The 25,213-nt window shown below is 40.9% G+C and overlaps 1 protein-coding gene across 9 annotated transcripts in view; it reads right to left on the bottom strand.

Moving 5' to 3' along the window:
- Positions 1–25,213, bottom strand: part of SPEN (spen family transcriptional repressor) — a 72,840-nt gene that overhangs the window by 22,111 nt on the left and 25,516 nt on the right. For 4 of the 9 annotated variants that reach the window (XM_072608971.1, XM_072608980.1, XM_072608973.1 and 1 more), the window contains exons 3-6: positions 24,724–25,203; positions 4,095–4,255; positions 3,120–3,320; positions 28–179 (exon numbers count right to left, since the gene is read on the bottom strand). In XM_072608971.1, coding sequence (XP_072465072.1) covers positions 28–179; positions 3,120–3,320; positions 4,095–4,255; positions 24,724–25,203 — 994 coding nt within the window. Of the gene's footprint in view, positions 1–27; positions 180–3,119; positions 3,321–4,094; positions 4,256–11,473; positions 24,697–24,723; positions 25,204–25,213 lie in introns of those variants that run through there. The other 5 variants (XM_072608974.1, XM_072608975.1, XM_072608979.1 and 2 more) reach the window with 4 other exon arrangements.

The following is a 25,213-nucleotide window of genomic DNA, read 5'->3' as shown; positions in this document are numbered from 1 at the left end:
ATTTTTGTAGTCTAGAAAGTAACATACCACAATTTCTCCAAATCGCTGGAAGATATTGCGAAGGTCATGGTAGGTGGTGGTCTTTTCTAGGTTGCCAATGAAGAGAGTCCTTGTTGCTTTGGGGTGGAATTCATCTATCCTTTCATCTAGGGGACGAAATTCATTCTCACTTTCTGTTTCTAGAGGGGAGACATGGGAAGAGGGGAAAAGGAGGAAAATAGATTTTTTTAAATAAACGTGTAACAACTGTATACAGTATATTTAGTTTCTAGGATGAATCTATACCTAGGAAACTAGTAATCTAATAAATGACAGGCTTATCTGACAGGCTTATCCAACAGGCAAATAGGGTATACACGTGTACAGATATGTGTGTGTATATACATATTATATATATATATATATATATATATATATATATATATATACATATATATATATAAAATATATGTTTATATGAATATCTGTATACACACACCCAAGTTCATATACACAGCCTTGGCTTCCCCTTCTTCTGCAACTCTTAGGGTAATCACTGTCAAAAGATACCTATGGGTGAAGTCTCATTTCAAGGTACCCACTGAACTTCTAACCTTCCAAAACAGAAATGAATCTGCTCATTGAGCTTGGTTAAATGACAAATCAATCAACATCTTGGTCCCTTTTAAACCCCAAACAGTGATCAGTTTCTTTCAACCTTAGACTCCCAGCTGCTGTGCAGACCCTTTAGCAAAAGGTTCAGGAGGCAAAGCAAAAAAAGAAAAAAAAAACACACAAAAAAAAACAAAAACAAAAAAACACACACAAAAACAAAAATACAAAAAAAAAAACCCCAAAACCTAAAAAACACCCAGAATTGAAATCAGCTAAAAACTAATTTAGCTTAATTCTTAATTCAACAAAAAAATCTTCTCAACTAACACCCTTGATAGTTACTGCCATACCAATTAACCTAATGATCCAATACCATGAAAGCAGAAATTTATCAAATATGGAAATCATTCTTTGATGTCACATGGCTGAAAAAAATCTTTGCTTGAGGACACTGGTGTTTTTCGGAAGGTCTATGTTAAGTGCAATGTGATGGGGAAGAGAGGACGTAGGCAGTCACCCTGATTCAATTTCCAATTCAGCCACTAACGACCTGGCTGATAGGGTTCTTCTCGTATCTATCTATAACAGTGTAACAATGCTGACATACAACACAACAATGAATCCACAGCTGCATTACTTTTATATCTAACCTCTGGCTAATCATATAATGAAACAGCATTAAAAATTACTAGTGCCAATTCTCAAGTCAATTCATATTAACTGGTTTTAAAGGAAAACTCTGATATATTCTGACTTTCAATAGCCTCCAGCCAGGGTTGTTGGTTCTCAAAATTCCAAGATAAACACACTGCCTCAAGTCTACCAGATTCTCTTCCTTACATTCTAAAAACTGGTATTAAGTACAAAAAAAAAAATTCCTACTTAGTGGCACTCAGCAATTTTCAAAGGAAAAAAATAACATGGAAATACTCAGAAATTGTACTCTAAGTGAACTCAATAGCCTTGGGCCTTTATTGCGAGGCCAGAGGAATATCGGTCTTCCACTAGAGACACAGGAAGCTACTTAGCAGATTAAGAATGCCTCCTTTTTCCTTCTTCATAAATCATTCAGCTACCAAACCCTGCCCACTGAAGACTCAGGAGAACCTAACAGGCGGACTAAGACTTATGATCACAGTTTCTCAAACCACTGGGATTGTCCAACCATGCTGCAAAGGAAATACTGCGTGAACAACAAAGCCTCTCTGAGAGTAAATTAAATAAAAAAAACAGAGACACTTTTGTTCCAAGCCCTGGAAGAATCATCAAATGATGAAAAAATTAATCTTATCGTTCAGCAACAAAGGAGAAAATCTACTATCTAGTCCAATGCAACAGCCATTACTAAGTCACAGCATCCTAACCAAATATAATCCTCAAAGTTAAGGTGATCTTTGATTTGACAAAGTGCCTGAAATTAAAATGTACAAGGTCAAATATGATTTTCACAAAGGAAAATATTAAGAGGGCTGTACTGTCCTTCTCTTAATAGAAAAAAACCAAGCCCAAAACTTAATGAACCATAAATGATAAGTAGCACCATGCAGTGGTTCTTAAATATTGCTTAGTTATCAAATCCATTTTTTTGTTTATCTAAGGAATTTTCTCAGAGCAAAGGAAAAACATTTTCCTCCAAAAAGACAGCAATCGCCTAAGATCCCCTGGGAGAGGAGGTATGCCTAAAGCCAGGAGCTGAAGAAGAAAGCCCTGAGAAACGGTGGAGGAGGGATACCCAAGTGTCTGAACCACAAAAACCCCAGGAAGAAAAAGGGCTATAGCCATCTAAGGCTCAGATGGAGTGTTACAAACTGCAGCACATGGGGAAAAAGAAAAATCAGATCTGTTTGCATAATGCTATGCTGTGTATACAGCATTTAAGAGTAGACTTTTGAGGAAGTACCACTATTAACAGAGTCTAGGTCTGAAGGGGTCATCAACTTTAGACTCCTGCTTCATCATACTGGGATTTACACTAAAAGAACTAAGCTCAAATGACGCCCTAAGACCTCTTCTGTCTTCACAAGTCAAATGCTTCATGGGGTACAGCCAATGAATCCCATAAAATCAAAAGTTTCCACCTAAAATATTTTTCTTTCATTGTGAGTCCATCCAGGTCATGAAAGGTGATCTAACTTCTGCTAGATTTCTGCACAATGGAAAGAACCTGTCCAACCACACTCTCCCTTCGGGTTGATGATCCTTTCTGCATGCTGCCTGCTCCCAGGAGATCATCACACCTTGACCGTCTCGATCAACTCTAGAACTCTGAACAAATGGCTTTCTTCTCTTAGCAAGCCACTTAGCAAGCCTGGAACTTTGGGTCCCAGAGGAAGAATCCAGGTTTTCCCCCACAATAAGCTCCTAACTGAACACAAGTGCATCCACCACTGCCAGCTCCTGCACAACCCCCTTAGATTGTGTCGGTAAGGAAAGGGGAGCTCGGTTCGCAGTTTGGAGTAACACCCCTTCCCTGCATAAGCTTGCACGTCATTCACACTGAGGTCAATAGTGTCTACTTTTCTTACCTGGCCCTACCCACGCTGTCACTTCAATCTGCACGCCAAAGAAGAGTTTTCCTTTTGACGCATTCTGTGCTTTTTCCTGGTCCTCTTGCTGGCGAAAGAATACCAGGCCATAGCGTTCTTCCGAGGCCCCATGGATCTGCACCGAAGTCACTTTCCCATACTTCTTAAACTCATGGAAAAGGCCATCTTTAAGGCTTGTGTCTAAATCCCCGCCCCAACAGAAACCAGAGTCATTTCTCTTTCTACTGTAACTGAGTAACTCAAAAAGCAAGGCGTCAGCGCAGGCCTCCCCTCTCTCCCTCTCTCTCTCTGTGTGAGTGCAGGGATTCACGTTAGAGATGGCGTGCGCTGTGCTGGCTCTGGTGGCTCCTCCGAGCGAGCGTGCCCTCAGCTAGTGTGCTGACTCGCTTCTCAGTCCTATGCCTGGAGGATGAGCGGCCGGTGAGGGGGCCAGAGTTCTCCTAAAGCCACATCTTACCACAGTTCCCACTGTAATGTACCAAGTGCCCTAAAGTGAGTCTCAGTTTCTCAGTTGGTGAAATAGAACGGTTCCCATTTCTGTGGCGATTTAAAGTTTACAAAGCATTTTCCTTACAACAAAACTGAAAAGTAGGTAATACACGTGTTCTCCCCATTTTTTAGATGAGAAAGCTGAGGCTAAAAAACGGCGAGCTCAGGGTTGCTTACTTACAGTAACTAAGCATCTGAGCTGGGATGCAAACCAAGGTACACTTCTGACACCAACTCAAAATATTATGGATAGGGGGAACTGCTTCATATAGCTTCATTTCTAGGTGGATCATTCTACAATTATAATTGCAGCAACTTAGAAACCAAGAGGTTTGAAGCAGTGCCAGGTAAGATGAATTTGCATTTTCCTCAACACGTTAAATGTTGCCTTCACTGCAAAGTATTAAATTAAAATACTGTTCATTTTCTCTGCTCCCCCCAGGTGGGGGGATATGTGAGAGTTACCTGTTGAGCGCACGGGAAGATTCTGAACCTTGATTCCAAAACTTTTTCGAGGCTCTTCCTTCTCCAGAGATGGAGGCAGCTGAGAAGTGGGTGCTGGCACTGCTGTGGACTGAACTGACCGCGCAGGAGACTCATCACTTGAACTACTGCTGGAATCACTGCTGTGAGAGGATGAAAACAGAACTTCAGCCACATATACACTCATCACACTACAGTTCAAGAACCTTTCTCTTATCAACTCAACACCTTCTCAAGCCATTACCCCACCCCCACCTCCACCCTTTTTTTTTTTTTTTTTTTTTTTTTTTGCTCTTAAAAATAGAAGAGAATATCCTAAAATATCGTGGGGGGAGACAAAGGAAACAGGCTCAAGGAACAAAATAAACATTTGCCATTGAGAACCAGGTTCTAAGGAGTGCTGAGCTTATTAAACCTGAATAGGTCACTATTTCAAAAGACTTGTGACTTCATTACAGGGGATACCAGAGAGGAAGCTCACCAGCCCACCCTCTATGTTTAATAGGTTTTCTTCATGAGTTCCTATGGTCAACAAGTGTGGCCACATGGTGGTCAGCCCTCTAAAACCAAATAAATATCAAAGATCAATTTTAGGGTTTGGGGGGACAACAGTTTCAGACGTCATAATTCACTTGTGTCACAAACCACAAGTGAAATGTACCAGAGTTATGTGGTAGCTACCTCCAAATTTTTTTTCTGAAAGCTTATTTACATCTCATAAAATGACTGGGGAATTTAGGGAATTTGAATAAGAAGAGTATAGACTCCTTTTCACCTGTGGAAACAGAACGCTCGAATCAAAGAAAGGGGAGCTAATAGCATTAGACACGCTATTAGTAATAATAATAATCACAATGATCACATATAAAATCCACTACAGTTTTGGCCAATTATTTTCAACTAAAAATTAAATGTGTATGAAAATCTGTAATCCAGAGAAACAAAACTGAGTCCCCAAGCCACACCATAATCAGCTACAGGGAGAGAGAGAGGAAGGTAGCTTGGCAAACAGAGCATAACATAACACAGATACTCTATTTCCTAAAGCTGTCAAGATTTGATAAAAGCACACATTTATAGAGAAGGTTAAGACAGTATAACATACCAGAAGTAATGGTGGACTTAAGAGTGAGGAGGCTTAGATTCCATTCCCCACCCCTCCCTGTCTGACCTTAGGCAAGTCACGTAAATCCTCAGTATCTCACTCCCCCATCTTTAAAATGAGGATACTGAAAAAGTCAAATCCTATGATTCTGCCAAGTTTACAAAGCATTTTCCCCTTACAAAGACCCTGAGAGGAGGTTCTAGAAATGGTTTTCCCATTTTACAAATAGGGAAACAGGCCCAGAAAGATGAAGAGTCCTATGAATGCCCAACTAGTGCACATGGGGAAAAAAAATGGTGGTAATTTCAGAGTTGGGATATCCTTTTAAGTTTTACCTAGACTGAAGATGGGTTTGGTTAGCCTCCACTACAATAAAAGTCAACCTGCAGTAGAAAAAGAACCCTAGATTCAGGTCTAGAAGACCACTGGGGTAGCAGCAGGTCCTCACTCACCCAACTTCTCCCAAGAGTCTAAGTACCTGGTTGCACTCACTTTCCCCTTCTACTAACACAGCTGACTACTACTATTGTGATCTTGGAAAATCCCTGATAAAAACCATTACTCACACAAGAGAAATCCAATGGCTGAAATCAGAAATTAATAAAACCAATTCCCACCTTGCGTTTTCAGCAAATAGCAGCCACAGAAAGACTAACAAGGAAGGAAGTACCTGCTGTTCCATGAACACCAAACAGTACACGAGAAGCCCAAGAAAAGAGTTTCTGTAACATGACTAAAAATGAGAAGAGGCTCTACAGTGTAGAAGACAGTGTGAATTAGTCCACCGAGAAAGAATGAGGATTTCCCTCCTTACGGTACTTGCCACAAAACACTATTCCATAGCAATATATGGGGAATACATAAGCAAACACTGAAGTAAATTGCAAAGTAAAAGAATACCGTATTATTTGATAGTAAAATAATGCACAGTGGAACACAAAAGACAAAAGCTCAATACAAGCTTGGATTGCTAAGGTAATAATTCCAGCTTACATTTTTATAGCTTTTAAAAGAATCTGACTCCACCAACTCTTAAGGTAGGCAGAATAAACTGATACCCACTTTACAGGGAAGTAGGAAGCTACTTTTCCCCTTTAGGGGCCTTGGTTGTTGCTCTTTATGAAAGATTTGTACCAGAAGATCTCAGCTCCATACTCCTCCCTCCCAGTTCCAAAATGCTGTAACTGTACAATCTGAAGAAGGATTTACAATAAAATACACATCAGAGTAAAAGCAATTCCTTTGAAGACTCCTTTTGCTAGCAAAGCAAAATTTGGAATCAAGAACAGAATTTGGTTCAGCACAACTTAAAGAAACTGTGAAGGTCACACACACACGGGATCCATGCATTATAACATTATAATATGGAACAAGAACCAAAAAGTGATCATTGTCCAAGTAACATCACCACTAGGTATATACCTCCTCCCTTTCTACTAAGACAGACAGAGGTAAAGGACACACACATACAAAAATATTTTCAGAAACACAGTTTATTGTATTAAGAATTAGAAAATGTGTGCCAATCAATTGGTTTGAGAGGAAGCTGGCAAAACTTGTATGAACTGATACAGAGTGAAGTAAGCAGAACCAGGAGAACAACTCAAACAATGATCAAAATAGCGTTAAGGGAAACATTGTGAAATAACTAAAAACTCTGATCAATGTACTGGATAAATCATGATTTCGTTGTCACTCAACTCTTGGGGCACCTAAGAGAAGCTACTGAGTTTTCTGTTTTTCTTTGTATACTGAAATATGTTAATGATAATGTCTGTAATTTAAAAAGAAAATGTATTTTTAAAAAAGCAAAGTAAAAAATGCATCGATAAGGAAATCATCAGTGGTGCAAAAAGAGGCAATCACTTCTCTACAAGCCAACCTGCGATGCTCGTCACACTGCCAGGCACGGACATCTACACTGTACTAGCAGATTCCTCTTCTGCTTCCCATTTCTCATGGATTGAAAGGTTCCTGCATTTAAATAACTACACTGGTTTTGGACTCCTACAACTTTGGGCTTAGGAATCTGAGGGAAACCCAGGAGTTGGGTGATTTTTTTGGTACACAAAATTTCTTTCTATGTCATTAATAACATTTCATTAGTTAGAGGCCCATCACAGATTATTATGTATAAAAATACAGTTTGGTATTTTTAAGATGAAAGCCTCTCCCAATAAATGGTAACAGAAATTGTTCTTTTCAATCTTGTCTTAAAAATTATGAGGAAATACTCAGATTCCAAGAACAAAAACCATAAGTTTCTACATGGGACAATTTTTTAAAAATTAATTTTACATTTTAAGAGTTGCACGGTTTAAAATAATTGTGAATTGCATCTGAAACACTTAAAAGTAAAATTAAAAGAATGTAATGAAACTGAAAAGTAAACTGGACTTCTATACCACAGTTCATCTGGAAAAAGATCCAGGGAATTTTGTGGACTGCAAGTTTAATGCAGTACTCGACATTACAGTGTTGTAGCCAAAGCAGTCCATATGATCTTTAGCTCCAATTATTAAGACAGGTAGTGCCCACAACTAGGAAGTGGAGAACACTGTTATATTCTGCCATGGGCTGGGCCCAGGGCGCATCTCAGAACTGTATCCAGGTCTGGGGGAAAGTCAATAAGCTAGAGTCCAGGAAAGGGCAACCAGGAGGGTAAAGGACCCTCAAAGCATGTTTTAAAAAAAACTGGTCATGTTAGGTCTGGGAATTCTTAAGGCTATCACCTGAAAAGGAATGAAGACTTCTCCCTGGTCCCAGAGATCAGTAGGAATGAAGTGGTAGAAGCTGGAGCAAGCAGTTTGAGTCAATATAAAGAAAAATGTCCCAACCACTGGACTTCTCCCAAAGGGGAATGAATGGGTTGCCTTAATGCATCAGATCTTCTGGTAAGGCAGGATTTAATAGCTGCAGAAAAGTACCAGTTGTCAAGGAATTTGTTCTGAGAACTGTTTCCAACAGAGATTCTGAGATCCTATAAATTAAATTATACTTTTTTCTAAGTAGAGGGAAAATTAAACTTCAAAAGACTGTCAAACCTCTACTTACTGAATTCCAATGGATCCCTATTTCCCATAGGATCCAACAGAAACTACAGTTTGGCATGTAAAGTCCTTCCTCTCCTGGCCCAAAAGCCCACCTTTTTTCTAGCTCTAGCATAAACTGCCCCCTTCACATACTTGACAGACCTTCTTCCATTCCTTTGCCTTTTTGTCCACAGCACTCTCCAATTCCCCTGTCTAAAATGGTCACCAACTCTCCAGCTTCCTTCAAGGTTCAGCTCAAACTCTGTTGAGTTCCTTCATAAAGTCTTCCCTTGAAGGGAAGTTACTTCCTTTCAAGATGAGCCAATATGTGGTAAGCACTTTCCAAGCCTTAAAGCTCTACATACAAATGAGCTGTTATTCTGCACACACCTGTACAGGCTCATGAGGTTGCCCAGGGTTAGACTGTAAGCTCCAGAGGAGCAACTGTTTAATTCCTGTCTTTGTTTCCTCAGCATCCAGCCTAGAAGCTGAGATGTAGTTGGTGCTTAACAAATACTTCTAGATTAATGTATCTGTAGGTACTGGTGCATATGTGTATGTCTCTTAGCAATAAAAGACCCACCAACATGACCCATGATTTAGCAGTCAAGACCTGCAGAACTGCCTAAGAGACAGAGATAGAAAATGACTTTGCCTAAGGTCACACTCCTAGTGAATCAGAAGTGAAATCTGAACTGAAGTCTCATGCCCATTATGCAATACCTCCTCCACACATGTATATATAATGTATGTACAGATGGCCATGTACACGCATGTGCTCACATGTATTTCTCTACCAAGTATCACTGGCCAGCCTAGCTCATCTGCAGTTCAGCTAGATTTTTCAAAGAATTCTACACAGTTCTACCCATTTTGGGGTTGTTTTTTTTTATCACTGGGGACCTCTACAAAACTATCTGATGTTTAAGAATACAGAAAATTCTGTAAAATTCATATGTCAAGAAGAAAAGTGAGAACTTTCTTACAAGATACCAATTGCTCACAAAAGCTGTGAAATTTGATTGTCAAAATCCCTCTGCTGTTCCACTCAACAGCTTAAGACCTAACAGAAAAAAACCAAAGGTGTCTTATGTAAGGAACCATCTGGTGAGAACTCAAAGCAAAAACAAACGCCCTGGGCTCCTGGGGACAGCATCCTAGCATTTGGGAAAGGAAGCCTTTCTAAAAGAAGCAGACTTAAGGGCCTTAGGAATAAAACAATAGGGGGGAGGAGTGATGCCCCAAAGAGGGCTGGTGACTACAAAGCTTTTCCTGGGGTGGGGCAGCCCAGAAGTCTTTATTGAGGGAACCCTTGCTGCTACCTGGACTTTCCTCATTTTGAAGATCCCATTTGCTCTCTTGTCATTTGGTCATGCAAATAAGGGTTACCCAACACTGAATTCTGCCATTTTAGTCACAGATCATAGTATTTTGCAGAATCACCAAGAGATCTAAGAATTTCAGAGAATAAAATGGTCCAAGAGAAAGCCAGGCTTCAGAAAGTGCTTGATATTATGAAATTACTTTCTGTATGCTCTATGTACTTTACCAACTATAGTCAATAGTAAGGTGAAACCTTTCGTTCATTTAAATCCCTAGTATTTTACAAGTGTGTGTATGTGTTTATATATATATATATATATATATATGTATGTACCTTTTTTTCTGGCGGGATAGAACCTCCCTTCAGCTATTCCTTTTCAATCACGGATTTGCATCAACAAAATAATTCTACTCATGTTTAAGTGGATTTTCTAGTAGAAAAACTAAGTTTTGAAGCTCTCCTTTCCTATCACAGTCCAGCTACCCAAGTACCATTTCAGGAGAAAGGACCATCATCACATAATAACATCGTCCAAGGGCCAATATGGATAAAATCTGGTTTTGTACATTTTAAGAATTACATTTCTTTCTCAAAGATAAACACTTCTAGAAAAATAAAACCCAAAGCAAATGGTTCTTTTTGTTCCCTAGGAAAAGGTGATTATAAAAAAAAGATTCCAAATCAGTCAATTTAACAGGATACCTGCTGTTATTTATCAATAACAGGATGGGCTGAACCAAATCAAGGGCTCACCACCAGCCCTGGCTTTGTGAGGAAATACAACTGCTGTTTTCTCAGAATTAGTTTCAACGTGCTCTGAGTTGGCTTTAGCTGTTGTTTTTGATGTCCTTGTTCTCAAAATAGAAAAGGGGAAGCATTACTGGCTTAGATTTTAAATTAAATAAATTACCAAGAGAGGGTACTTAACAGCTACCTATTTATAAAGACCAAGCTCCCTGAAAGTCATCCAAAGTCCTAGGCTCAAGTTGTTTCTAAGGAGACAAAACAGTGATTAGGAAAGTCCACTTCTACAATGGCTTCTACCTAGAAGATGTATTGGTTATTTTGTGTTTGTTTGTTTTTTAAATTGAGATAAGATAGATTTTTCTTTCAGAATAACCTGAGAATCAACTATCTACAATAAAGATTACTTCTAATGGATATTGTGCTATCAATCTTATTTCTCTGGATACTGCCCAGGCTCTTGCTGACAGAGGGTGTAACCTTCCCAGATTACCACAAGGCTTTGGCATACCTCTATTTATTACAAATAAACAAAAACTGGCAGTAAATTACTCCTTGGGGATTTCTAGGTAAAGCTGAAATTCCACACTTAAGAAATTAAACCAGTCAGTTTTACTAATGATGCCTATTTTCTCAAAAACAATAAAGTACCCCTATTCTAATCATATTTCCCAAAGTGGCATGTAGCTATAATAGGTCCCTAGAACACTAGGATCTAGAAGGTAAAAGCACATTAGAGTTCATCTAAGCTTAGAGGTTCTTAAGCTGAGATCCTTTTTTGTTTTTTAAATATAATTTTCATTTAATCATTTAACATGATTTTCAATTATTAGTTTCCTATGTAATTATGTATTTTACGCATTTAAAAATATTCTGGGGAAGGGTCCATAAGCTTCACCATACTGCAAGGGGAGTACGTAACACAAAAAATGGTAAGAATCCCAGATCTAATCCAAGCTCCTGATTTTACTGAGGGGGAAACTGACATTCACTGAAGGGAAATTATTTGCTATATATAGAGGAGATAGTAAATCTGGGAACTGAACACCAATCCTCTGGTTTTATCTAGTACAAAGTACTTTCTTTGAAATATGGTACAAATGAAGACAAAAAAATAATTCCAACAGTTCTTTATAAAAAACTCAAATCAATATACCTGGCATTGCTCAACAAGGCATTCCCTGTTGGAGGGGGAAAACCAGCTCCAAGTCATGTTCCACAGCTCTGACGCATGTCAATAGAACTGCTATCCACCAGTCTTGGCTATTGTAGACCATAAGCCTTGGCATAAAAACTGAACATGCTTGATCTCAAAACTGATTAAGTAACAATGGCTGAAATAAAGAGATGTCGCTCAGCAACTTTTAGATTATTCAGATGCACACAGATTTTACTAAATTCTACATTACAATGCCTTAATTAGCTAAAATGTGAAGAGGAACAATAAATGAATGATCAAGGACTCCATCACTTCTCAATTAGGTCTTTTGTGGCAGTATTATGAAGGTTCTGCTTCTCCAATAAACAAGATTCAAAGGAGGTCAGGAAAAGCCATCTGTTTCCACGTACTTGAACTATGTTCAAAATCTGCATCTTACAACATATATATATATGGCTTTTTTGCGTGTGCATACATGTGTGTGCTACAAAAATGAATGGAATGCAACTCGAACCATTCTTGACAATCTAGCAACTCACTAATTCACTGAAACCTCAGCTGAGAATACAAAATAAGCCTGAAAGTATGCTGCTAAGTTAAGGTGGAGTCAACCAGATCTCAGAGATATGAGTGACCTTAGCCTACTGTGCAAATGCAGGGCACTACCACCACAAACCTTGGGACACCAAAACAGGGACATCAAGGAACAGGGCATCAAAGTTACCCTCAACAGACACATATGAAATTGTGGGGTTTCCTCATTCTTTCAACCGCACTCGTTTTACATAATAAGAAATGTTTCCTCTTATAACAGCAAATTTGAATTCTTCAAAACTTGAAGGAAACAAATTATACAGACCACATAAACACTGACCTAAACTCATCACCCCGTCAAATCTGAAAGAAGTAGGTCCAACACCAGGGCCTTCCTTTGGTGTTACTAATTTGAGTGACTCCTCAAGCAAATCCCACTTCTTTGATGGCTTTAATACAAGAATCACAGAACGCTGGTCACCTAAACAAGAATCTCAGATCTACAGCATACCCAAGAACTCCAAAACTTACACCGAAGAAGGCTGTGGTCCCATCAGACTAGCCCTCATGTCCTGTGTACTCTATACACACAACATTCATATCCTCTGCCTCCCCTCCTACAATTAATTTCTAGCTTCCTCTACAATTAATTTCTAGCTTCCTTTGAAGCTCACTAAATGAGGCTTCTCATTTCCCAGACACTTAGACCTGACAAACATGAAAACAGGCATCTATTTACTTTGTACAAAATCTAATATACAGATGTACATGCTGAATGTTAACTCCCTAAGAGCAGGCTTTTGTTTTTTTTGTTTTTCGTTTTTGCTTTTCCCCCCCAGTTTTTTGTATCCCTAGCACCTAGTCTAGTATTTAGGATAGGAGCTAAAGTTTGTAAAAATTAAATAGCCATAAAGTTTTTATTTGAAGACTCTCAAAGACGGGCAACTTACTACATTCACCAACAAACTTTAGGTGAAGCCTCAATTCACCTCTTTGCAACTTCCACCCAGTTACTAGTTCTAGGTGGAGACTAAGTAAAATAATTCCTCTTCAGGAGATAGCTCTTCCTGAAGATAGTTGTCAACTGCCACTCTGAAAACCCATTTGTTTTTTTTCCAAATTGGTTCTAGAAGCCATCCCTCATATGGCAGGACCTCAAAGTCCCTCCAACATCTTAGCTGTCCTCCTCTGGAGGCTCTCCAACTTTATCAATGCCCTTTCCAAACTATAACCCAGTATTATGGCATCAGTCATTGCTTAATGCCATTTACATTGGCTCCTTAGCAGTTGTACCACATTGAATCATTCTATTTAATTTCCTTGTCCAATCTCACATCAGCATGGAGTCTGTTGCCAACTTCTGACAACTGTTTCATAACTGGACAACTGCAATGTTAAGGCAGCTGGAGGGAGTACTGTCAATTCTCCCCTCTAGAATCTAAGAGTTACAAAGAACCCCAGATGTTACTTGCACCAACCCAAACCTAAACAGAAATTCCCACACTCCAAGAGTGCCTAAAAATGTACGCAAGTATAAAAAAATCCCTGGGACCAAGTACTCATTTCTAATACAGTACAGTCCCATAACAAGCAAGCAAGTCTTAAGTAAGTACATGGCATACAAATTCTGGCTAGTCTATGAACTGCAGAACAAGATTTTATTTGGGGCATAGTCCAAAAGGTCAAAGGTCAAAAGGTATCACAGCTACCAAGGTATTCACAAGAACACTTTTTGTGGTTGGGGGGGTGAGGGTGGGGAGGGACATCTGGATAGTCACTAATTGGAGAATGGTTGAACAAACTGTAATGTAGTAACATAAGAATATTGTATTGTACCATAATGACAAAGAGCTATTTAGAATATGGAAGACTTAGATGAACTAAAAAAGAAAGAAGCAAAATATATACCACGATAACACCAATATAAATGAAAACTCCTCTGAACTCGTTAAAATGCAAAGACCAATCTTGCTTGCAGAAAAACAGAGAATGACTGGGGGGAGAGAGGACACATGATGTCAAAAAGTAATTGGTTTGGAAAACAAAATGTTTAAATATTTTTAAATGTATGAATCATATAAAGGCTGTGGTATAGCTCTGAACTTGGGTTCTCATGGACTAAGCTGGCAGAGGGCCAGCTAATGGAGGTCTAACACCAAACCAGATAGACAGTAAAAGCACCAGGCCCAATGACAAAGTATCAATCACCAGACAAGCTCACCACCAAGCAAGGGACTAGTCATCAGGGGATTGGGACCTATTTTTTATCTTTTTTTTTGGTGGTGGTGGGGGAGGTCAGAGAGAATCGGGGAGACAGAGCATTACAACTTCTAGAGCTGTTTGCTTGCAAACAAGTTAGATTTTATCGGCAAAAATATGTTTTTCAAATCACAGAAATACCTTAAAGTTGAATAAGAAACACCAAATTGAATATTTTCTGCATTAATTTGCACAATCTGACTACAATTTCTTCCAAAGGACACAATGCTACCATTCTAACTGCTAAAACACAGCCTCATTCAACGTTCAAAAGTTTAAAAAAAACATGGTGACAGGAGAGCCTTTATTAAGCACTGTCTCTGGGCTGTGCGCAGCTAAGCATTACAAATACAAATCACTCAATTCTGCCCATTTCAATGCAACTGAAATATCAGGGAGACTTTTGGAACATGATGCAGATTTCAAGTCTGCTCTTGCTTGACTTCTTCTAAAACAAAGCAGAAAACTTCACTTCACATTCCAATGACTCCCAAGCTAGGACCCTTCCTCAGTCTTCATCCTACCTTCAGATGAAAGAAGAGCTGGTGGGGGTGGGTAGGTATTTCCAGGAGAGATAAGGATTGCTCCAAGCCACTCCCAGACTCTTTCCTACTCTGGAGGGTCAAGAGGGAGGGACAGTTGAGCAGCCTGAGGTCACTATTTAGGATAATACATATGCATTTCTTTATCATTTAATGTTTGTTTGAAAATGCAAGTTTTTGTTTAAATAGATTATCTGTCAAAGACTAAGTTTTTGAGCATTTGCCTCTAACCCGATTTTCCCATAAGTTCTGTGGTTTATGCTCCACAATTTTGCATAGCATTGTATCTTTTGGGAAGGTATGTCAAGTTACAGCAGATCTATATAAACAAAATAATCCCTACCTCAAGAAGCTTATATTCTAACAGAGGAAGGCAGTTCATAAAGGGAAACTACAAGGAGAGCAGAGGAAGGTGCCCTCACAGAAGTAATGCTACTTTCAAGGAGGATGAGGAAGACAGGGAGTCCATAGAATCCAACCATCAGTAAACTGAAAGGGTGGTCCTGAAGGGGGCATCGCTGAGGACAGGAGGGCACCCCAGTAGATGTTTGTCAGGATGACCATGAAGCAGCAAAAAAGGAGTCCTGAAAGAGTCCAGGCACGACTTGGGTGAAACATGGCTGGGATCCTTCCTTAAATGGTGATCCAGTGAGGGAGGAGGCATCAATGACTGGAGACACCACCAGGGCAGACACTTCTCAAGGTGACAATTCAGCAGGCTGGTATTCTGAGGAAAATGATGTGGAGTCCTCCTGGGACCATTCAGGCATGAGGGAGGCAAAGCATGGCCAAGATTGTTCCTAAAACAGCGGTCCCAGGGGAAAAAAGGGTCCACAGGTGGAGATCTCTAAGAGTGGCAATGCAGCAAGGAGTCATCCAGAGTGTCCAGGTGAGGAATGAAGCATGGTTGGGAATCTTTCCTTTAAAATTATGTGTGTAAATCTTTGGCCATCACTACAATCTGTTCATAACTGTGTATTAAAAACTATAGGGAGGCAGAATGGTACAAGATGGAGAGTTTAGAAAACCAAATTTAAAGAGTCACAGGACTGGAGCCCAAATCCCAGTTCTATCGCTTACCACCTGTGTGACCTTGGACAATTATATCATTTACATGGGCCTGTGTCTTCATCTTTAAAATGAGGACGTTGGATGAAACAGGTCTAAGGTCCCTTCTATCTCTGGATCTATGATGTTATACAATAAAAGTATGTAAACTTTCACTGATTTTCCTAAAAGTACATTTAAATCATTTGAAATGCTTAAATACTGGCAAAATAGCTCTCAAAAATGAAAGAGGGGCTTTTAATTTTTTAAAATCTGATTTAAGTTTACTTTCAAAAATTCTCCACTTTGAGAATCTAAGCTATTTACTTTAGGGTCTGAATGTCAAAGTTTTTCAACAGAAGAAAAATTCCCTCAGGTGTAATAGAGACCAAAACACCTTAAACATGTCCTGGACTGACCAGTGCCAAATTCACCAAATACAATATCCGCCAATTTTAGTTTATTTTTAAACCTAAGATTTCACAAGAGTCTGTGATAATTCAAAAAGACCAAATGAAACAGATAATTGGACAAATGTTCATTCCTCTCTAAAATTAAAAGGAAGAGCAGAAAGGATCACAAAGATCACTGTGTAATATTGATATAAAAAAAATTCTGTTTTGCAGGAGACTGGGATCTAGAGACCATCTCCAATAACTTCTCCAAAGAAACAAACACAAATGGTCTTCAATTAAATGTCTAAGTAAAAATCACGGAAAATTCACAGCTTCTCAAAACCAAAGCCTAAATTTTGCACAAGGTTTTAATAGAGAAACTTCATTTATGAGAATAGCTTGGTGAAAGTTACAAACTTCTCAAAATGGTGGCTACTTTACAAACAAGGAAATGAATGGGAAGTGGCAATTCGCATCGCTGTCCCAATACTGGTGGTGGCCCTGCTTTCAATACAAAGTCCTGCAGCTAGACAACTGGCTCCTACGTACATGAAGCTTAACTTCCATTTTAACAAGCAGAGAAAATTACAGGAACAAGAAGAATGTGTTTATTCAACACTGGATTGTTCCTTTCTGTGCTGTCACTGTCTATCCACAATAGTTAACTGGATGATGATTCCAAAAGAAAAAAACAAGAATGTACCTTAACGTTAAGTCAAATGTTATAAACAAACAACGAACACACAAGGTAAAACATTCTTTCCAGTTTACAACCCTGAGCAAAAATGGTGCAACGCTTTACCAAGTCAGATCCCCTAAATTTACAGCAGACAAAAATTTCCTATGACTTGACTAGGTTAAATATAGAGCAGCGCCTCCCACCCACTTCCTGCCCACGAATGTCCCAGCACTCCATCACCATCTCCTCCCTGGAGGCTCTTCCAACTATGGGAGGTGAAGGAAGGCACCCGCAGGCTGGGCCTCCATCAGGAGGGCACTGGGGGCTGCCCCAGCCTGGGCCTGAGCCGCGGGGCCTTCCCTGGGCCTGTGTCTACCCTCTTCCGCTATCGAAGCCTGTCCTCTGGCTACATGAAAAGGCGGCCTAAGAAAGAACCCCTGTACAGACAGGCAGCTGGCTCCAGCTGCGCTTCCGCCGCGGCCCGGCCGGTCAATGCCCGGCGCCCTCCCCTCGGCCTTCGGGCCCAGACAGCTAAGACCACTGGGGAAATCTCTCAATACAAGTCTGCGGAGTTCTGAACGATCCAGAAACGTTCACAGTAAAAGCCCCGAAGCCCAGCCTCTCAACAGGGTCGGTGAAGCAGGATCCCCATGCCCTGGCACTTCGGACCGGGCCGGGCCAAGCTAGAAGCTGGGGGGCAGGGGAGGGAGGAGGACCCGGCGGGGTCTAATCCGCTCCCCAGAATTAAACAAAAAGCTGCCCCCACAACTGGCACAACTCCAGCGGAGCGGGCGCCTCCCCTCCTCCCCGCCCTCTGCCCTCTCCCGGTCCACTTTCCACCCAGGCCCGGGGTGGGAGCCGGACTCCTGCCCCGCCACCCCCAGCGGTCACAAGGCAGGAGGGCGGGAGGGCGCGAGGCAGCCCCGCCTCCTCGGTGGGGGAGGGGTGGCCAGGAGCCGACTCAGGCCGGCGCATTCCAGTTCGGACTGGTTGTGGAGACACAAACAAATAGCTCCTCGATCTCGCGTGTGCTCGGACGCTGCCCTCCCAGCTGCCCCGGGCGGAAAGGGCACGTGTCCTTTCCAGGGAGAAAACGAGTGGACGTAGCAGCCGGGCGAGCTGGAGCATAAAGTGCAGCTCCAGGCACCTGCTCCAGGCCGCGGCGAGGACGGGTCATTAGCGCCCGCCCCGCCCCCAGGACCAGGCCGGGCTCCTGGGGAAGCCCAGTGCGCAGGCGCGCGGGCTGAGCATGCCTGCCCAGGGCGGCCAAGGAGTCCCTAACGCTCCCGGGCCGAACATGCCGTTTCAGGGTCCCGCAGCTGCCTGGTACGGGAGGGGCCCGTGGGCTCACACCCAAGCCGCACATCCTATCTTAACGCAGATGTGTGCAGCACAGACATCTCTTCACACCCAAAACCGAGCGCTTCCCCTCCCCCCGACCACGCTAGCTCGTTCACTTCTACTTCCACCCCCACGCGCGGAGCGCCCTCGGACCGCCTGCTCCCAAAGCAGCCCTAACGCACACGAACTCCAGAGACAGTCGTGTTCTCTGTGTTTTACAGGGGAGGGAAGAAAACAGTGATTTTCAGATATCTGCATCGCTGAAACATGCGCTGTTACTTGAAAAAAGCAATGAAGCAAAATTTAATGCTCGCTCAAATTTAATAAAGAAATTCTGTCCACTCAGGCTCACCAGGTAAATGACCAACAGAAGCATGCTTTCATGCCTAAACAAGCTGACATGCCACCAACTCCCTGGACCAGTCCGTCCTGCTCTCCCGGGCCCCTCAGTTTTCCTTCCATCTCCCCAATCGGGGTTTCCAGGTGATGACCGCTATCCATCACAGCCCTAGGCTGCTGTCAGTAATTAAGTGTGATGATCCCTTCCCCCACACCTCAGGCAAACTCTGGACACAGTCTATTCAAAGTTGTTCAACAACTCAAATGGCACCAAAACACAAATAAAATCTCTATGTGCCATGGTTTTCCCCTCTCTGAAAAAGTGCATGCAAACTAAAATATGAAGTGCATCAGAAGACTATTTTATGTGACCTTTGAGAAAATAAAATTAATAAGAAAACCATCTGCTAAAAGTAAATTTCATTTGATCAACTTCCTCCCATTTTTCCCCTCTGGAATCAATTTTGCTCCCCAAAACTCTCTTAGCCATTAGTCCATCTCTCTTTCTCTGGTTACCTCCTCCTGCCTCCTCGACTTTCAATGCTGTGAGGGATAACCCAGCTCTCTGTGCACACATACAGTAAGTGCTACATCAGCAATGCAACAACTTGAAAACTAGAAACTATTTCTGCAGTCTCTAAATAGAGCCAATTGTTTGGAGATGATCTTCTCTGGTGTCTCAGGGACAAGCCCGGTCACTTTCATTTCACAGCGTTCACTGGATTCAATTGTTTCACTGCTCTTCTGTCCACTTACATAATTGTACTTAACGTGTAAATTACTTTCTTAGCTCTGCTTACTTCAATTTGTATCAGTTTATAAATCTTTCCATGCTTTTCTTATTTATTGTAAGGATCATTTTTTTAAGGTGTAGTAACATTTACATTATATTCCAGTGCCACAACTTGATTTCCCATTCCCCAGTCTTCTGGCATCTACTTTGTTTCTATTTCTTTAGTACTACAGAAAGTGTCAATGAAAATATGCTGCTTTTACATATTTAAATGGGGGGGAGGGGGGTTCTTTTTATCTGTGACTTTCCTGAGGTTTATGCTCCAGTGAGGAAAATCACTGAGTTAAAGGATGTGACACTTTAGTCACTTAGTTTGAGTGCCTTTCACAGCTATGGTTAAGGAAATGAATTCTTAACCAATGGAGACAGAGGTGACTACAATGAAAATTCAAAGCTTCATAACAAACAAAGTTAATTAAACTAGGAACAGCAGGGAAGTGGTAGACCGAGGGGGGGAAAAATCACTGTATTAAATTATGTCTGGTAAGGGTCTGCTACAAGAAACATACATAAGCAATTCTCTTTCAATTTAAAAAAAATTTGAAATGAATTTCTATAATACAATTTATGGAAGGGAAAAATAAAATCATTCTATAGATCCTAACAGAGAGAAAACTCCCTATGAGCTCATTTATCAATGCTCTGTAGATTGTACTCAAAGTGATATGAATTACACAGGCCTCTCACATAAGTAAATTTTCCTGTCTGATTTACTCAGGAGAGCCCAATAGTCTCTTTTACTTTCTTCCTCTTTTTCCAACTTTTTATCTTCTAAATTAATCTAGGATCACTCAAGAAAAATGAAAATGGAAAGAATTTTCCTTTTAATTAAGGGCCATTTCAATCTTCATTCCAAAACAAAAACAAAAATCACACACCCTCTATCCCAAACCTACTTTAAGAAAGGTAACATCAAAAGGGTGGGGAAAAAAAAAAAAGAAAAATAGTTGTGTTCAAAATTCTGCATTACGTAGTTTTGAAGTCACCTTTATCCAAGAGCCCATGCAGAGAAGGAAATCTTTAATCAAGCTCATAGTTTCTAAATGTTATGTAGCTTGCTGAAAGCCATGGAGCAAAACTAGACAAAGAAAGAAATTCATCAGTTATTTTCATAAAGATATCTATCTTTGCTTATTACTACCATGGTACCCTTTAAAGGAACTCATCTGAATGTTTGCTTTTTTGGCCTAGAAATAATAAACTGTAATTACTCAATATGATTTCCTTCAGAAGCAATATCTGCACATACATGATGAGAGAAGTGGGGAGGGAACAGGTAGGGAGGACACAACAGAGATAACCTGTTAAAGTTAGAAAGTGCTAGCCATACTGTCAATATTCATTAACATGCATTCACAATTTAATTAACATCAACTCTCAAATTATACACATGTAAATTTATCCTTTTCCTTTCAATTGCCCACAGTCCACTTTTGATCCTAGACTAGATCTTCCTGTCTTCTAGCACACCTCACCCCATTATAAGCTGCATACCCCACAAGAGATTCAAACCAAATGTACTATCAGCCCAATTAAAGCAAAATTAGGAAAGGACTGCTATAAACAAAATGCTATGATGATATATTTCAAAGTCAAACAAATCAGAAATTATCCAAATTTCTGCTCCCTTCCAATCGGGCAGATAATCAAAAGTTGACCATTGATCCTTAGTTAAGATTAGTCCAATTAGCTAATTAGCTAGGGAACAGTTAGGAATAAGATAATACAATAACCTCTTAAAGGACAATGAATTTAGAATCAGAAGACCTAGGTGCAAACCCAGACACTATTAAGAGCTGTGTAATCTTTGCCAAATCATGTTATCCCTATTCCTCAGTCTCCTCATCTATGAAACAGTAACAATGGTCCCGTGTATCTCATTAGATTCTTGTGTGGATCAAGTAAAATACTATATGAATATTACTGAGACTGCCAGGGGGCCTCAGGAATAAGCTGTCAATTCATAGTTTCTGTACACTACCAAAGCACGGAAAATTGGTAGCAGAAAAACATTTTCCATTTGCCATTATCTAGCACTAAGAAATTAAAGGAGACAGAAAATTATTTCAATCAAGGGGCTTCAAAACAAATACCTTTGTCCGAACTGAGATCAAAATCCTTTACGAAAGTTAAGTGCCTCATTTAAGGAATGGAAAAGAATAAAAGACAACAGGAGAGCATCCTGGGAATGACAAGCTGTATCACACCGGTCAACTACTATGAAGAAGATTCTAACAGAAACATGAAAGACTGCACAACCAGGCTGCTAGTAAGCCAATGTTTAAACAATCGCTGAAGCTATATACTTAATTAGTAATAAAAAAAAATGCATTCTCTAGTCAGCCGTACAAGTGGGAAAAAACTGTTCTCAGGTAGAGAAATTCATTGTATTGGGGAGAAGGGACAGGGAATACTAAGTGAATGTTGAACAGTTACTTCAAATACCCTTCAGGATTTCTAAAGATAGAAAGTCTCATAATTGGATGATTTTAAGAAAAAAATGAAAAAAAAATTGTTAATATCAAAGGAATCAAATCATCTTACTTTAGTGAGCAGCCCCCAAAAACATTTTCTTTCAGGTCAAATTTGGAGGAATTATTTACAAATGGAGTTAAAATAACAGTGAAAATAATAATTTTGCTGCTTTGAACACTGAAACATTCTTATGACTTTTAATTCACTAGCAATCTTTGGTCGAGCAGCTAGGTGGCACCACAGTGCACAGAATACAGTGCCTGGAGTCAGGCTGAATCATCTTTCAGAATTCACAATCTCCTCAAGACACTAGCTGTGTGACCCTGGGCAAGTCACTTAAACCTAGTTGCCTCAGTTTCCTCATCTTTAAAATGAGCAGAAGGAAATGGCAAACCACTCCAGATTTTTTGCCAAGAAAACCCCAAATGGGGTCACAAAGATGTGGACACAAATGAACAACAAATATCTAGTCACCTCAACTGGTTTTCCCTAAACTTTTATTCAGCTGTATTTAACTGCAACTGTATGTCATACTTTGCTTCGACTAACAAATCTCCTTTACGCAGAAGGGCAGAATGGCCCTGTGGTCTGGAGAGTGCTGGCCTTGTTTCAGAAAGCCTTGAACCAGCAGGGGGGTGCTTCATAAATGTTTGTGGATTGATCAAATCCCAACACAGAGACTGGGGAGTCTGTTAAGAGTGAAGTCACAGTTTCAGAGCCTGTCTCCTCAGCTATTGGGAGATTTGAGTAAGACAAGATACGAAATGAGACTTGTAAATCTTAAAGCCTAAAAAAACTTCATCATGAATGTCACCCTCAGCATTGATAAACACTGGGAAACAAAAGATCAAACAAACTGGCCAGTCCCATCCTGTCCTCTCCTCTCTCCCACCCCACCTCTCTCCCACCTCACGGGGCCCCTGCTTTCAGGGAGCTCGGACATCCCACAGAAGTAGAGATTAAGACAGCAGAAATAAGAGTGAATAAAATGACTCCCATTAGCTAGAAATCTATTCCTAATGCAATGCTGAGAACAACAGTGGTGGGAAACAGGTGTCATACAGCTTTAGCTTTTACAAGTATGGATTTAAGCATAGAGTTTTCTGAAAGGAACTTCTTAAGTCATCTAGTTCATTCTACAGTTGAGAAAACTGAGACCAAAGGAAATGAATACATCTGCCCAATGTCACACAGCTACTTGGCTGGAGAATGCTATAGGGCCTCCTGATTCCCAAAGTACATATGATACAAATTAAAAAATATTTTACATTAAGATTTTTAAAAACAGAATTCTATCTTGTCAAACTGAGGAAAGAAGCATATTCAGGCTCCATGACAAAGATGACTTTGTGCTAAGGGGCTACAGCCGAAGTGGGTAAGGAGGAGAACCCAAGAAGGTAAAAGCCCAGCCAGGAGCTGCCCCCAGGCTAAGGTGTTTCCACTAAGTAAAGGCAATGACCCCCTTGACCAGTGTGTTTTTGGGATAGCTGAGGGTTTTCTTTACTTTTAATCCTGGTAATGATGAATTGTCAATTTATTTTCCCTGATTCTAAACTTACAAAAGGCACCCATCTTAAAATTTTCACCTCTTAAATATAAACTGTCTATAAAAATTTATTTCCTCAATTCTAGAAATATGCTGTTTCCATAGACAGAGCAAAGCTACAATTTCCATTTCAAAAGAACATCTCGGCTTGGGCTGTTAAAACCTGGGCTGCCAACTTACACTGCATGTATGCGTTAGTGGATCTTCTTGTGATAACCCTTTCTGTGAACAGGAATCAATGTAACACATATAGAGGTGTCTATACCATCTATTTTGCTATTCCAGCTTTTACAAAACATCTGCCAGTGAAATGCTCACAACAGGTAAGGTGATCTTTCCCAAAATGTAAAGGTTAACATTCTCTCTGGCTACACACTAACATTGACCATGCCTCACTCCTTCATGATTTCACAAAGACAAGTGACTGACTACCCACAGATCAGAGTGCCAGTGTTCACACCTGGAGGATTTTCAGGAAATGCTGTGGCCAAAAATGGAATCCTGTAGTGAGCACCCTTTTGGTGAGAAGCCTGTCTACAATACACTGGGTCATCCTTGGCCTAGCCTGCACGGCTAATAGAAGCCGCCTTTCCAGCTGGATAGAACCTCCTCTCAGAGTCTGATGTTCCAAGAGTATAGCCTTCCAAACCCCAAGTTCCAATCTTTGATGCTTCATTAGCCTAGGACTTTAGCATCGGCTCCTAGCTCTAGAGCTGAAGGATGCTTTATCAGACCTAACCCATATATGGTAGGGAGGAAGGATCACAACAGCCAGAATCTGAGGTTAGATCCTGGGATGCCAAACCCAGCACTTGATTATCCCAGAGCCTCGCTACCACAGAGCTCACAAGAGAGAGGACTTTCCTTACATCAGCCCTGTGGGGGAAGCTGGAGAAGTATCCCCATTTTAGAGATAAGGATACTAAGGCATAAAGAGATCACCTGACTTGCCAAGGTCCCATAGCTAATGAGCAGCAGAGTTGGGCCTGGGAAACAGGCCCAGAGGACTGTCCACTACCCGACACTGCCTCTCACAGCACTAAAAGGATCAAAACAATCTTTCCAAATACTCATTTTGTAACAGGTACAAGAAATGGTGAGAGCAGCAGTCACACGCTAGCAATTGAAATTTTTCTTCATTGACTAATGAAGAAATGAATACACAGATCATCCAGAAGTAAAACCCAAGGACTGTGCTCTGGAAAGCCCATTACCTTGACAACCATTGACCATTGAGAGTGGCTGTGAGTTTGACTGCACAGCTCCCCTGCCACGCGAAGGCTGGTGGTTAACCTACCTGTCACTGCTGGTACTACTGCTGCTGCTGAGTGAATCACTACTTGAAGATCTACTCTTAGAGCCGCTGCCGCTAGGGGACCTGGCGGGTCTAGTCGCTTGGCTAGCCAGCCTCTGGGGAGACTGATTCCTAGACTGGGATGAGTGTGGTGAGCGACTCCTGCTGTGCTGGTAATTCCGTTCTGGCCTTCTGCCTCGTACCTCCCGTGTAATCTCATCCCTGTAGATATCCCTGTGTACCACACTGGGCAGTGTAAACTGCTCCCGGGCCCTAGGTTCGTAACGGGGCTCATGTGCATCAAAGCGGTTTGGACTTCGACTCCGAGAAGAAGTATAATAGAGCCCATGCTGTAAAGTCCGCTCTCGAGGGTCTCTATAGTAATCCTGATCGTAATGTCTCGTCCGATCAAATCCTCCCGTCCCCCGTTCATGGTGTCCATAGGCACTATGTTCATAAGCACGCTCCCTGTTATCTGAAGCCCTGCATTTGG

Source organism: Notamacropus eugenii, chromosome 5, assembly GCF_028372415.1.
Source record: "Notamacropus eugenii isolate mMacEug1 chromosome 5, mMacEug1.pri_v2, whole genome shotgun sequence".
In the NCBI taxonomy this organism is placed as follows: Eukaryota; Metazoa; Chordata; class Mammalia; order Diprotodontia; family Macropodidae; genus Notamacropus; species Notamacropus eugenii.
Note: the sequence above shows the minus strand (reverse complement) of the source record. Positions and strands in the feature narration are given on the sequence as shown.